The 14,523-nt window shown below is 46.3% G+C and overlaps 1 protein-coding gene across 1 annotated transcript; it reads right to left on the minus strand.

The window, feature by feature from the left end:
* Positions 1-4,303: 4,303 nt before the first annotated feature.
* TMEM158 (transmembrane protein 158) lies at positions 4,304-12,453 on the minus strand. The gene is made up of 2 exons (XM_067470205.1): positions 11,231-12,453; positions 4,304-6,187 (listed from the first exon to the last, which is right to left on the minus strand). Exons 1-2 carry the CDS (start codon positions 12,157-12,159, stop codon positions 6,175-6,177), a joined length of 942 nt encoding a protein of 313 aa, XP_067326306.1. The 5' UTR covers positions 12,160-12,453; the 3' UTR covers positions 4,304-6,174.
* Positions 12,454-14,523: the final 2,070 nt, after the last annotated feature.

Here is a 14,523-nt window from a genome sequence, read left to right on the forward strand (position 1 = left end):
TTCTCTCCTGACGTTTCACCTGCATCTATGGCAAGCATCCCCAGAGGTAGTGAGGTGTGCTTGCCATAGATGCAGGTGAAACATCAGGAGAGAATGCCTCTAGACCATGGCCATATAGCCCGAAAAAACCTACAGCAACCCAGTGATTCCGGGCCATGAAAGCCTTCGACAGATATAACTGTTTCTTGAACCCATGTTTCAATGGCACAAACCCTCACATTCAGTAAGTGCTTTGGCAAGACAAAGGGGAAAAAGATTTCATCAAGGATAACTGAAGGAGAAATGGTACTGTAATTGTACCCAACTTCAACGAAACATTGTTAACGTTTATGCACCATAGTGTGATGTATACTTAGTCTGAAGTCAGCCTTGCTGTGCTTAGTAGAACAGTCTCCCCTTTGTATCCATGGTTTCTTCATTTGTCAATTCAACCATTGATGGCTTATACACACACACACACTCCAAAAAGCAAGTCTTTATTTTGTCATTTTGTATAAAGGATACCGTTTTACTATTCTATTGTTTAGAATGGGACTTGAGCATCAATGTATTTGGGCATCTGGTAGGGATTCTAGATATCAAGGACACACTATATTGATTTCTAAGTAGAGGCAGTCCTCAAGTAATAAACAAGATAACTTCTGTAGGTTTGTTCTTAAGTTGAATTGGTATGTAAGTAGGAATATGTACACTTTTAAGTGTAACTCCAGCCAAATATATGAGCTTTGGATAGAATAGGGAAGAATTAACACTTGTATAACATTTCTTTTGCTTTCTGTGTCTCTGTTCAGAAGATTCCACCTCACTTTCTCCCCCTGTGAGAATTAGATTTTGAAAAAAAATGCTTGTTGTGATAACAAGAACTGATGATAAAGCTTCAGTTGAGACATCTTTTCCCCACAATCAGTTTCAGGAATGAATTTCCCTTCCTAGGGATAGATTTCTCTCACTTTCTGCTGTCTTACCCCATTCTTAACTATAAGTCATTTGTAAATTGTTGGTCTTAGACATGTGAGCAGAAGATGACCAGAAGCAACAATGGCATGCCACTAAAATAAAGGTGTATGTGTGTTGGGGTAACTAGTGCCTTTAAACCAACATTTCAACCTTATTGGCTGTTGCCCTCCATCACCTGTGCCCCCCATTTTAGAACAGAAGTGGACCAGTGTGGGTCTGGGGCCATGTACAACTTCACAAGGCTCTCACATCCTTCAGACTTCTTAGACCACTGTTGTTCCGGAAAGAAATATAGAGGAAATTGCTTGATTTGCAAATCCTCTTTTAAATAGACTGCATGGAGCATCCTGCACTATTTAGCATCTAAAAATGTTTTTAAAACCAGAAACAGATATACAGCTACTTCTGGTGTTTTTCTTTGTTTGTTTTTGGGACACAATATGGTCCCTAAAGGTTGTAAGATGCAGTTCACTCTTGTCTTGGTAGCTTTATATAAGAATGCAATTAGAACAATATGCTATTTTGTGCTTTTTGTACATGTACCTTTTCCGAGGAACAGATGCAAAGTATTAGAGACTAAAAAGCATGACTTGGCTGATAAATAATACAAGTCTTTTTAAAGATAATGTTTTCATTAAGTGCTAGAAGGAAATTACTGAACTAGAAGAATTCTCAACCCTTTCTTTTGTTAACCGTCCAAAGTCCCAATTCAACTGGAACACAAACCCTAGCTATATGTGCATATATTTGCCAATATAAACACAATTCAATAGGCTGCAGATGGACATTAGGATGCATACAGTGATGTTTTATAGAGATGCACATATTCACTCAAATCACATGAGTAGGGCTGCTTATTTCCACAAATGTATTAGGTTGGATCAGAAAGCACTACATCCACCAGGACTGTGGCGCAGCTGGCTGGGAGTCAGCTGCATTAAGATCACTACTGACCGAAAGGTAATGAGTTCGAAGCCAGCCTGGGTCGGAGTGAGTAACCAACCAAATTGTGTAGCTTGCTGTCGACCTTTGCAGCCCGAAAGACAGTTGCATCTGTCAAGTAGGAAATTTAGGTACCGCCTATGCGGGGAGAATAATTTAACTAATTTACGATGCCATAAAAATCTCCAGCAAGCCTGCAAAGAATGAGGAAGTACTTCATCAGTGTCACAAATGGGCGGTGAAGCAACAGCTCCCCTGGTGGTCAGAATACCTTCATGAAAAAAGTTGGAATGTTAAATTGCCTCTGTGTCTGTCTATATATGTTGTCTGTCTGTAGCGTTGAATGTTTGCCATGTATATGTACATTGTAATCCACTCTGAGTCCACTGTAAATAAATAAATAAATATTTAAACCCTACCAGAAAGTTTTCTTGCCACCATTTATTCAGTGGAGGCCACTACCACCCAGTAAATATAATCTCTAACATCTGATATTTCCTTCTGTCTCTCTTCCAAGCACTAACCAGGCCTGACCCTGCTTAGCTTCCAAGGTCAGATGGGATCTGGAGCTTTCTGGGTTTTGCAGTCTTTACTAGAACAGCACCAAATATCCACTTTTATTTTCTTTTATTAAACCTGTAAATGAAAGAAGTCACCAACTGCAGGACAACCTTTAGTGCTCATAAATCAGTGTTAAAACCTCCAGAACTGGAGAGAAGGGGTCAAGGGAAGATAATTTAACTTGTTTTCTTTTCAAAGCTTCAGTTCCACAAACCAGACAAGGGCAATTTGTGGTGCTTCAGATGTCAATTAGTTCATAAGCAGAATTCTCAGAGTACATCTGCAGTACTATATAGAATGAATGCAGTTTGACACCACTAACTGCCATGGCTCAATGTGATGGAATCTTGGGAGTTATAGTTTGGTGAGGCACCAGCACTTCTTGGCAAAGAAAGCTAAAGATCTTGCAAGGCTCCAACTTTCATGATTCTATAGCATTGAGCCATGGGAGTTAAAGTGGTGTCAAATAGCATTCGTTCTACAATGTGAATTCACCCAGATTTTAACTACTGGGGCTTTTAACTAGCAGCACTGATTACTTCATTTGCCACTATCTCCTCTCATCCCATCTTTCAATCTTACCTATGAGTCTAACTGTAGAGGAGCTGAGGGAGAGATTAATGTTCCCAGAAGCAATATATTGTTGTGAGATACCCTAGCTATAATGAATAGGTTTTGGGGAGCAGCTTGCTCTTTGGCACCCAATTAAGGTTTATATCTTTTACAAAAAATGTTCTCCTGGTGGAGGTGAAAACTGCTCATATATATCAATGTAGTTACAATAAAGACTGTACTCCTCTATATTGTGGCTGCATTGATAGACTCAGCCAACACAGCAAATGCTATAGTTGATCATTTAGAGAACCACCTCGAGTAAACAAATTGTATCACCCTTTCCTAATAGTGAATTGTCTTGTATCACCGTTGCGTTCTCACTTCTCACTCGTTTCCTAAATGAAATTGAACATTCAGAATATGAGACATGAAGCTACGATACATAGATTCAGTTGCAAATAAATTCCACCTGAGCTTTTCACTGAAACTCTGAATGAATATTTCATATCAAGATGGAATGAGACATTGGGTTTTTTTAAACTTTGTCAGTAATGCATCACCGTACATCATAACATTATGCCAGAGATGTCATCCTGCTTTTGTTTATAGTGTGCTACTAAATACCCTGAAAGCACCAGATCCTGACTGAATTTAAAAGCTCATCAGCATCAGTTCTGGTTACTACTGGGATGGGAGACTGCCATCAAATATCAGGTACTATATTTCAGAGGAAGGAACTGGTAAAACCACCTAAGTATTCCTTGCCTGAGTCAAAACTAGGAAATTTGTGGGGTTAACATAGGTCAACAGGCTACTTGAAGGCACATTATCTGTTGAGACAGCTTGTTTGAGAGTTAGACTATGACTCTGGTGAATGGGGTTCAATCTCAGCTTGGACGTGGAAAGTCATTGGCTGACCTTGGGCAAGTTACATTCTCTCAGCCTCAAAGGTAGGCAACTCCCCTCTGAACAAATCTTGCCAACTTCACCTTAGGATCACCATAGGGTGGAAATGGCTTGAAGACACACAACGAACAACACAGATTACTTATCTTGAGGTAAAAGAGAATCAACAGGCCACAAGGCTTAAATATTCAATCTCACCCTTTGAATGAGTTAACAAAACAGAAGCTGAAGTCAATTGAAGACATCTGACAGCACTGTGGGACGATTATGGTGTGTCCATAGGTGTGAAAATATGTCTTAAATCTCAATTCCTACCTAGAACTAATCTACACAGCCTTGAGAAAGCACGCTGGGAAAAACAGACAAAGCAAAGTCTGGACACTAAAGCAAAAAAATATCTGTATTAACAATCTAAGAGACTTACAGAAGTAACCACACAATATCTCTAATAAGAAACACACACATACTGTAAAAGAGTGATGTCCAGGGATTCTCCGAGAACAATAGATCTATTTATATATCTATATATACTGTGTTAGCAAATTTAAAACCCTGCCCGAAAAAAAGGTTCCTCTTTCCGTAAATAAAAATCTGTTATTGGTATACAAAGAAGCACTCTGACTTACAACTACGGCAAAGTGCACTGGCTCTATGGGTGTGCGGTCTTTACTAAAATATCGACTGAAAAGAGTTTTGTTTTTTTACATATAAATATATGTAAATATATGTAAAGCAAATAACACAGGTTTTGGTCATCTTTTTTTTTCCAGGTTTGAATTGGCGCACATGAGAACTACAGTACGGTCTATCTAAACGAAAGGCAGGGATGTGTTGGATTTCCCTCCGCTGGCAAGAAACCCATCCAGCTCGACCGAAATCCAAGCTTTGAAGATGGCTTTAAGGAGGATCCTCTGCAAAATAGAAGTGTCACCAAGGGAAAAAAGGAGAGAGAGAGAGCAGGGGAAGAAGGCCCTGCAAGTTCAATAAGGCCGGAACCCAGATTTGATCAGGAGAGGAAGAAGTCCGTGAAGGCTCTGGAGTCTGGAGCAGAGCTCATTTTCATCAAGGGTCTCCTTATAGTTGCCTTCAAAGGGCTGTCAATTCCTCCGATTGAGAATAACAGAAGGCCAACTATAAAAGTTTGTGCTCTTTAGCTCTTTACTCAATCCAGATGTTACTGAATGACACATGAGACAATGGGGATTGCCACCCAACAGCACTTGTGGTTCTGAGTTTGGGAAAAAGCTTAAAGGGCATTTTGAAGGCAGGCATCATATCCACGGCTGTGTCGCCTTCCTGATATGACTGTATCCCAACTCCCATCAGCTCTGGTCATGACATCTAATGATGAGGAATAAAGGAGTGGTAGTCCAGCATCTGGAGGGCCACATAACATGATACATGTGCTTTAAGGTGATCCTCTGCAGAATAAGGGAAGAGGGAAAGAGAGTGAGGAGGCTTTTAATAAAGCCACGTCCAACAGGGATGTCCGCCACGTCCAACAGGGATGGGACCTGGACGCGATCAGGAGAGGAAGAAGTCCAAGAAGTCTCTAGAGCACTTGTGGGGAAAAGTTTAAAGGACATTTCAAAGATATGTGTCATATCCACAAGCCTTGTCGCCTTCCTGATATGACTGTATCCCAACTCCCATCAGCTCTGGTCATGACGTCTAATGATGAGAAATACAGGAGTGGTAGTCCAGCATCTGGAGGGCCACATAACATGATACATGTGCTTTAAGGTGATCCTATGCAGAATAAGGGAAGAGGGAAAGAGAGTGAGGAAGCTTTTAATAAGGCCTGCCACATCCAACAGGGATGAGACCCGGATATGATTAGGAGAGAAAGAAGTCCAAGAAGCTTCCAGAGAATCAAATTCATTTTCATCGAGGGCCACCTTATGGTTGTCTTCAAAGGGCTGTCAGTTCCTTGGACAGAGAATAACAGAGGGCCAACTACAAAAGTTGGCACTCTTTAGTTCTTTACCTAATTCAGATGAATGACACTCGGACTGGGGATAATAGGGATTTCGTCCAACAGCACTTGTGCCTCTGAAGTTGGGGTAAAGGTTAAAGGGGATTTCAAAGGCAGGTGTCATATCCACAAGCCTCGTAGCTAGATCCAAGTCTTGTTGCCTTCCTGATGTGCCTGTATCCCAATTTCCATCAGCTCTGGTCATGATGTTTACTGATGAGAAAGACAGGAGTGGCAGTCCAGCATCTGGGGGGGTGACATGGCATGACACATGTGCTTTAAGGTGATCCTCTGCAGAATAAGGGAAGAGAGAAAGAGAATGAGGAGGTGTTCAATGTGTTGTCAAAAACTTTCATGGTCAGAATGACTGGGTTGCTGTGAGTTTTCCGGGCTATATGGCCATGTTCTCTCCTGATGTTTCGCCCACATCTACGGCAGGCATCCTCAGAGGTTGTGAGATCTGTTGGAAACTAGGCAAGTGAGGTTTATATATTTGTGGAATGTCCAGGGTGAGAGAAAGAACTTTTATCTGCTTGAGGTAAGTGTGAACGTTACAATTGACCACCTTGATTAGCACTGAATGGCCTTGCAGCTTCAAACACAAGCGCAATGCCGAAACACAAATCAAGGAACATGAAAGGCATGGCAGACTAATTCAACCTGAGAAGTCAGCCATAGCAGAGTACTTGTTGCACCAACCTGGACACAACATAATATTTAAGAACACAGAAATGCTGGGCTACTCTAACAACTACCATGTCAGACTACACTGAGACGCCATTGAAATCCACAAGCATGTAGACAATTTCAACATAAAGGAGGAAACCACGAAAATGAACAACATCTGGCTACCAATATTTAAAAAATCCTCCAAAATCAGGACAGTAAATAAAGAACAATGCTCAAAAAAGTAAAGGAATTATCATCAAGTTTGCAGATGACACCACATTGGGAGGGATAGCTAATACTCCAGAAGACAGAAGCCGAATTCAAAACGACCTTAACAGATTAGAGAGATGGGCCAAAATTAACAAAATGAAGTTCAACAGGGACAAATGCAAGATATTCCACATACACAGAAAAAATGAAATGCAACGATACAGAATGAGGGACACCTGGCTCGGCAGTAGTACATGTGAAAAAGATCTTGGGGTCCTCGTAGACAAGTTAAACATGACCCAACAATGTCATGCGGCAGCTAAAAAGGCCAATTGGATTTTGGCCTGCATAAATCGGAGTACAGTGACTAAATCCAGGGAAGTCATGCTACCCCTCTATTTGGACTTGGTCAGACTACACCTGGAATACTGTGGCACCACAACTGAAGGGAGATGTTGACAAGCTGGAATGTGTCCAGAGGAGGGTGACTAAAACGATCAAGGGTCCAGAGAACAAGCCCTATGAGGAGCAGCTTAAAGAGCTGGGCATGTTTAGCCTGCAGAAGAGAAAGCTGAGAGGAGATATAATGGCCATTTATAAATACGTGATGAGAAGTCATAGGAAGGAGGGAGCAAGCTTGTTTTCTGCTGCCCTGGAGACTAGGAACAATGGCTTCAAACTACAAGAAAGGAGATTCCACCTGAAAGTAGGAAGAACTTTCTGACTGTCAGGGCTCTTCAGCAGTGGAACTCTCTGCCTCAGAGTGTTTCATGCTTCTTGGCAGGGGGTTGGACAGAATGGCACATGAGGTCTCTTCCAACTCTATTATTCTATCATGAACCAACCTGGACACAGCATATTATTTGAGTACACAGAAAGGAGGAAACCGTGATAATGAACAAAATCTGACTACCGGTTTAAAAAACTCTAAAATCAGGACAGTAAATAAAGGGCAACGCTCAAAACACAGGGGAAATCCAAACAAGAATCAATCAGGGCCAGCTAACACCTCGAAACAAAGGATTCCCACAGGCAGGAAGCAGCCAGGCTTTGAAGCTGCAAGCCATTCAACGCTAATCGGTGTGGCCAATTGCAACATTCAGACTTGCCTCAAGCAGATAAGAGTTCTTTCTCCCACCCTGGACATTATGCAGATATACAGTATAAACTTCTGCTGTCTAGTTTCCAATATACTTCACAACCTCTGAGGATGCCTGCGGGTGAAACATCAGGAGAGAATGCTACTGAAACATTGACATACAGCCCGGAAAACTCACAGCAACCTAATTTATACTGTTGTTTGCAGTTTAAGCCAACGCTACTCAAAATGATAGTCCATGGACCACTGTTCCTCTTTATTTACTGTCCTAATAGTTTTATTTACTTTATTTACTGTCCACTCAAATAACACGGGAATTCCTGATCTGAAACAGTCAGGGCCAGCTAACACCCCCAAACAAAGGATTCCCCCAGACAGGAAGCAGCCAGGCTTTGAAGCTGCAAGGCTAAGGTAAAGGTAAAAAATTTCCCCTGACATTGCCTAGTCTTCTCCGACTCTAGGGGTTGGTGCTCATCTCCATAAGTGCATGGAGCACTGTTACTTTCCCACCAGAGTGGTACCTATTGATCTACTCACATTTGCATGTTTTTGAACTGCTAGGTTGGAAGTAGCTGAAGCTAACAGCAGGAGCTCACCCTGCTCTCTGGAATGGAATAGCTGCAAGGCTATTCAATGCTAATCAAGATTATCAATGGCAACATTCACAATTGCCTGAATCAGACAAGTGTTCTTTCCCCTACCCTGGACATTATCCCACAGAAATATAAACCTCCGTTGTCTAGTATATTTATTTATTTATTTGCTTTATTTCTATACCGCGTTTCTCAACCTAATTAGGTGACTCAATGCGGTTTTTCCAACAGATCTTACAACCTCTGAGGATGCCTGCCATAGATGTGGGTGAAACGTCAGGAATGAATGCTTCTGGAACATGGCCATACAGCTTGGAGAACTCACAGCAACCCAGAGGCTTTGAATGAGGCCAGCGACGTCCAACAGGGATGGGACCCAGAGAGAGATTGAGGAGACTGCTCTCCACATCCAACAGGAATAGGACCCAGAGAGAGATTGAAGGGGGGGGGGGGATAAAGTTCTTCACGTCCAACAGGGATGGGACCCAGAGAGAGATTGAGGAGGGGGGTAAGGCTATCTATTTCCAACAGGGATGGAACCCAGACAGAGACCGAGGAGGCTCTCCATGTCCAACAGGAATGGGACCCAGAGAGAGATTGAGGAGACTCTCCATGTCCAACAGGGATGGGACTCAGAGAGAGATTGAGGAGACTCTCCATGTCCAACAGGGATGGGACTCAGAGAGAGAGAGTGAGGAAGTTCTCCATGTCCAACAAGGATGGGACCCAGAGAGAGATTGAGGAAGCTCTCCACGTCCAACAGGGATGGGACCAGAGAGAGATTGAGGAGGTTCTCCACCTCCAACAGGGATGGGACTCAGAGAGAGATTGAGGAGGCTCTCCATGTCCAACAGGGATGGGACTCAGAGAGAGAGAGTGAGGAAGTTCTCCATGTCCAACAAGGATGGGACCCAGAGAGAGATTGAGGAAGCTCTCCACGTCCAACAGGGATGGGACCAGAGAGAGATTGAGGAGGTTCTCCACCTCCAACAGGGATGGGACCCAGAGAGAGATTGAGAAGACTAAGGCTCTCCACATCCAACAGGAATGGGATCCAGAGAGAGATTGAGGAAGCTCTCAACGTCCAACAGGGATGGGACCTAGAGAGAGATTGAGGAGGGATAAGGCTATCTATTTCCAACAGGGATGGGACTCAGTGAGATTGAGGAGGCTCTCCAAGTCCAGCAGGGATGGGACCCAGAGAGAGATTGAGGAAGGGGGTAAGGCTAACTATTTTCAGCAGGGATGGGACCCAGAGAGCGATTGAGGAGGTTCTCACGTCCAACAGGGATGGGACCTCAATCTCATGGAGAGATTGGGGAGTGGGGTAAGGCTATCTATTTCCAACAGGGATGGGACCTAGAGAGAGATTGAGGAGGCTCTCCAAGTCCAACAGGGATGGGACCCAGAGAGAGATGGAGGAAGGGGGTAAGGCTATTTCCAACAGGGATGGGACCCAGAGAGATTGAGGAGGCTCTCCACGTCCAACAGGGATGGGACCCAGAGAGATTGAGGGGGCTCTCCAACAGGGATGGGATCCAGAGAGAGATTGAGGAAGGGGATAAGGCTATCCATTTCCAACAGGGATGGGACCCAGAGAGATTGAGGAGGGGGATAAGGCTATCTATTTCCAACAGGGATGGGACCCAGAGAAAGATTGAGGAGGGGGATAAGGCTCTCCATGTCCAACAGGGATGGGACCCAATGAGAGATTGAGGATAGGAATAAGGCTATCTATTTCCAACAGGAATGGGACCCAGGGAAAGATTGAGGAGGCTCTCCAAGTCCAAAAGGGATGGGAACCAGAGAGAGATTGAAGAAGGGGGTAAGGCTAACTATTTCCAGCAGGGATGGGACCCAGAGAGCGATTGAGGAGGTTCTCCACGTCCAAAAGGGATGGGACCTCAATCTCATGGAGAGATTGAGGAGTGGGGTAAGGCTATCTATTTTCAACAGGGATGGGACCCAGAGAGAGATTGAGGAGAATAAGGCTCTCCACGTCCAACAGGAATGGGACCCAGAGAGAAATTCAGGGGGCTCTCAACGTCCAACAGGGATGGGACCCAGAGAAAGACTGACGAGAGGGATAAGGCTCTCCATGTCCAGGGATGGGACCCAGAGAGAGATTGAGGAAGCTCTCCAAGTCCAACAGGGATGGGACCCAGAAAGAGATTGAGGAGGTTCTCCACCTCCAACAGGGATGGGACCCAGAGAGAGATTGAGAAGATTAAGGATCTCCACGTCCAACAGGAATGGGACCCAGAGAGAGATTGAGGATAGGAATAAGGCTATCTATTTCCAACAGGGATGGGACCCAGAGAGAGATGGAGGAGAATAAGGCTCTCAACGTCCAACAGGAATGGGACCCAGAGAGAGATTGAGGATAGGAATAAGGCTATCTATTTCCAACAGGAATGGGACCCAGAGAGAGATTGAGGAGTTTAAGGCTCTCCATGTCCAACAGGGATGGGTCCTAGAGAGAGATTGAGGAGGGGGGTAAGGCTATCTACACTATTTCCAACAGGGATGGGACCCAGAGAGAGATCGAGGGGGCTCTCCACGTCCAACAGGGATGGGACTCAAGAGAGAGATTGAGGGGGATAAGGATATGTATTTCCAACAGGCATGGGACTCAAGAAAGACTGACAAGGGGGATATGGCTCTCCATGTCCAGGGATGGGACCCAGAGAGAGATTGAGGAGGCTCTCCACGTCCAACAGGGCTGGGAACGGGATGCCAGGCCAGGAAGGCGCGAGGGCTCACTTGGGGACTACTCCTCCGGCGGCGGCGACGTTGGCTCCTCCGCCTCCTCCTCCTCCTCCTGCTGCTGCTGCTCCTCCGGCTGTGGCGTGGTTGTTGGTCCCGGGCCCGGCGGCGGCGTTGGCGCCCCTCCTCTGCTCCATGCCGTTGGGCAGGAAGCCGGCGATGATGGGCACGGGCCAGATGAGGGCGGCCACGCTCCAGACGATGATGACCAGCGTCATGAAGCAAGCCACGAGGGTGGACTCGATGGGCTTGCGGTTGAGGCGCCACCCGGGGTCCCCCTTGAGCTCCTCCAGGCTGAAGTCCAGGCAGCAGAAGTGGAGGCGCTCGCCTTGCTGCCAGGGGGCGGTGGCGGGGGGCTGCTCCGGGGGAAGGGGAGGCGAGGACGAGAAGAGGGCCGCCGAAGAAGAAGAAGGAGGTGAAGCAGCCGGGCGGAGGCGCCCCACGCGCCGCCCTCGGGCCCAGCTGCAGCCCACGCAGAGGCGCAGCTCTTGCTGGACGCCGCCAGCTGCCAAGCCGAGGTGCTCGATGAGGAGAGGAGGGGGCCCCACGCGGGGAAAGGCGGCCGAGAAGAAGGCGCGACCCCCGCCTCCTCCTCCTCCTCCCCCTCCGCCTCCCCCTCCCCCTCCTCCGGTGGAAAAGAGGACCAAGTCGCACTGGGCGGCCAAAGCGAGCGGGCTCCAGCGGACGAGGAGCGAGCTGAGCATCTGGCGCTGGACGCTGATGTTGCAAGGAGGGTCCTCTCGGAGGGGAGGGGGAGGAGGAGGGAGGGGCGTGGCCCTCTCCCTCGCCCCCGGGGTGGGCAACGCCGCCTGGCTGGCAAAGGGCGCCGAGGAGTTCACGGGCAGCAGCGGCGGCGTCGGGGTCTCCTCGGGCTCCAGGGAGGGCGCCAGGGCGGCCAGCAGCGCCGGCAGCAGCGGCAGCAGCATGGCATGGGCTTAGATTAGCCGGGGAGGCGGCAAGGCGCCGGCGCTGGGGAGGCTCTTCATTGCCGAAGAAGAGGCGCGCTGCCCGCCGTCGGAGTCTGTGCCGCTTCAGCCTCGCTCTCCTCCTCCTCGCTCTCCTCCTCTGCCTCAAGCCAAGCCCACTTCAGCCTCGAAGGGGAGGCAAAAGGCGTCAGACCCGCCTCAGGATTCCCCCTGCCTTCGACGACGGGGAGTTCCCTGCTGACGTCACGCTAGGATCTTCCTCCTCTTTCTCCCCCTTCTCCTCGCCCCCTCCCCTTCGTCGCGTGACGGAGAAGCACCTTCTCCCCCCCCCCCCCCTCCCTCGCGCGCGCCGGAATCAGAAAGCCTTGCTTTGGCTTTGGAGAGGAGGAGGGGGGGGGGGGGAGGAAAAGGCGCGCGCTGCGTTCCCCGCCCACGCGCCCAAGGAGGGAGACGGGGAGGCAGTTCGAGGCACCTCCCCGCCTTTCTCTCTCCATCCCTCAAGGAGTCCCTCACAAACCTCGCCTTGACCAAAAAATCTCTGAGTTGCACCCTCAGTTTTTCAGTCTGCCCAATTCAAAATTGCCAGTACAGGCAGTCTCCAGTTACAAACATCTGAGAGCCCTTCCACACAGCCACATCATCCAGAATATCAAGGCAATAAAATAATATAAAATAAATGCTCTGTGCATAATGAGTACCTTAAAAACAAAAGAACCAATGAACGAAATCACACCAAATTTGGCAGCTAAACCTCTCACCACACAAGGAGTGACCATCACTCGAAAAATTATGATTTTGTCATTTGGGAGTTGTCGTTGCTGGAATTTATAGTTCACCCAGGGGCGGCTCAACCCATTACGCAAAGTAAGCATTCACAGTATAGTTCAGGAGTCCACAAACTTTTTAAACAGAGGGCCAGGTCACAGTCCCTCAAAGTGTTGGAGGGCCGGATTATAATTTGGAGAAAAAAATGAATTAATTCCTATGCTCACTGGACATATCTTATTTGTAGTGCAAAACCCCCTTAAAAACAATACAATAATTAAAATGAAGAACAATGTTAACAAATATAAACATTAGTATTTCAGTGGGAAGTGTGGACCTGCTTTTAGCTGATGAGATAGGATTGTTGTTATTGTGTGCTTTCAAGTCATTTCAGACTTAGGTTGACCCTGAGCAAGGGCCGGGTAAATGACCTTGGAGGGCCATATCCGGCCCCTGGCCTTAGTTTGAAGACCCCTGGTATAGTTGATTTTGCCCAGGGGTGCTCTTGGGGTGCTCTTGGGGGAAAATAGACCTTGACATATGTGAGTTGTAGTTACTGGGATGTATAGTTCACCTAAAATCAAAGAGCATTCTGAACTCCACCAACGATGGAATTGAACCAAATATGGCACACACAACTCCCATAACGAACAGAAAATATATATCAATGATTGGTTGGGGGGGGGGGGGGGCAAAATACTGTTTGCTTACCGTTGAAAATTACCTAGGGCCACCTCTGAGTTCACCTACAATCAAAGAGCATTCTGAACTCCATCAACGATGGAATTGAAGCAAACTTGGCACACAAAACTCCCATGAGCAACAGAAAACCCTAGAAGGGTTTGGTGGGCATTGACCTTGAGTTTGGGAGTTTGGTCCAGATTCATCAAACAATGATGGATCTGAACCAAACTTGGCACAAGCACTCAATACAGCCAAATATGAACACAGATGGCATTTGGGGGAAATAGACCTTGATATTTGGGAGTTGTAGTCACTGGGATTCACAGTTCACTTACAATCAAAGAGCTTTCTGAGCCCCACCAATGACAGAATGGGGGCAAACTTCCCACACAGAACCCCCATGACCAACAGAAAATACTTATGCCCATCCAGTCCAACTCCCTTCATCGGGGCAAGAAAACATAATCAAAGCTCTCCTGACAAAGAGCCATCCAGTCATGACTTACAAACACTCATAACCTGGCTCTTCGAAAAGGCCTTTAATTAAGTGCTATGTTTTTGGAATGACCACTGGAATGGACTATGACTACGAGACTGATTATGACCCAAACAAGACGAAGCGGATTTTTAGTTTATTAGCTGTGTGTTAGTAAGATGTATGTTGTGGTCCTTATCTACTGTAATTGTTGTCTTTATGTTCTATGTTCTGTACACCGCCACGAGTCGCCTTCGGGCTGAGAGTGGCGGTTAACAAATGCAAATAAATAATAATAATAATAATAAGGCCTTTCCACACAGCCCAGAATATCAAGGCAGAAAAGCCAACAATATCTGCTTTGAACTGGAGTGTGGACTCAGATAACCCAGTTCAAAGCAGATATTGTGGTATTTTCTGCCTTGATATTCTGGGATATA

The sequence above is a fragment of the Anolis sagrei genome, chromosome 6, assembly GCF_037176765.1.
Source record: "Anolis sagrei isolate rAnoSag1 chromosome 6, rAnoSag1.mat, whole genome shotgun sequence".
In the NCBI taxonomy this organism is placed as follows: domain Eukaryota; kingdom Metazoa; phylum Chordata; class Lepidosauria; order Squamata; family Dactyloidae; genus Anolis; species Anolis sagrei.

Excerpts from the sequence above, each read along its gene's own strand:
- TMEM158 (XM_067470205.1), bottom strand. The coding sequence starts at position 12,159 with ATGCTGCTGCCGCTGCTGCCGGCGCTGCTGGCCGCCCTGGCGCCCTCC.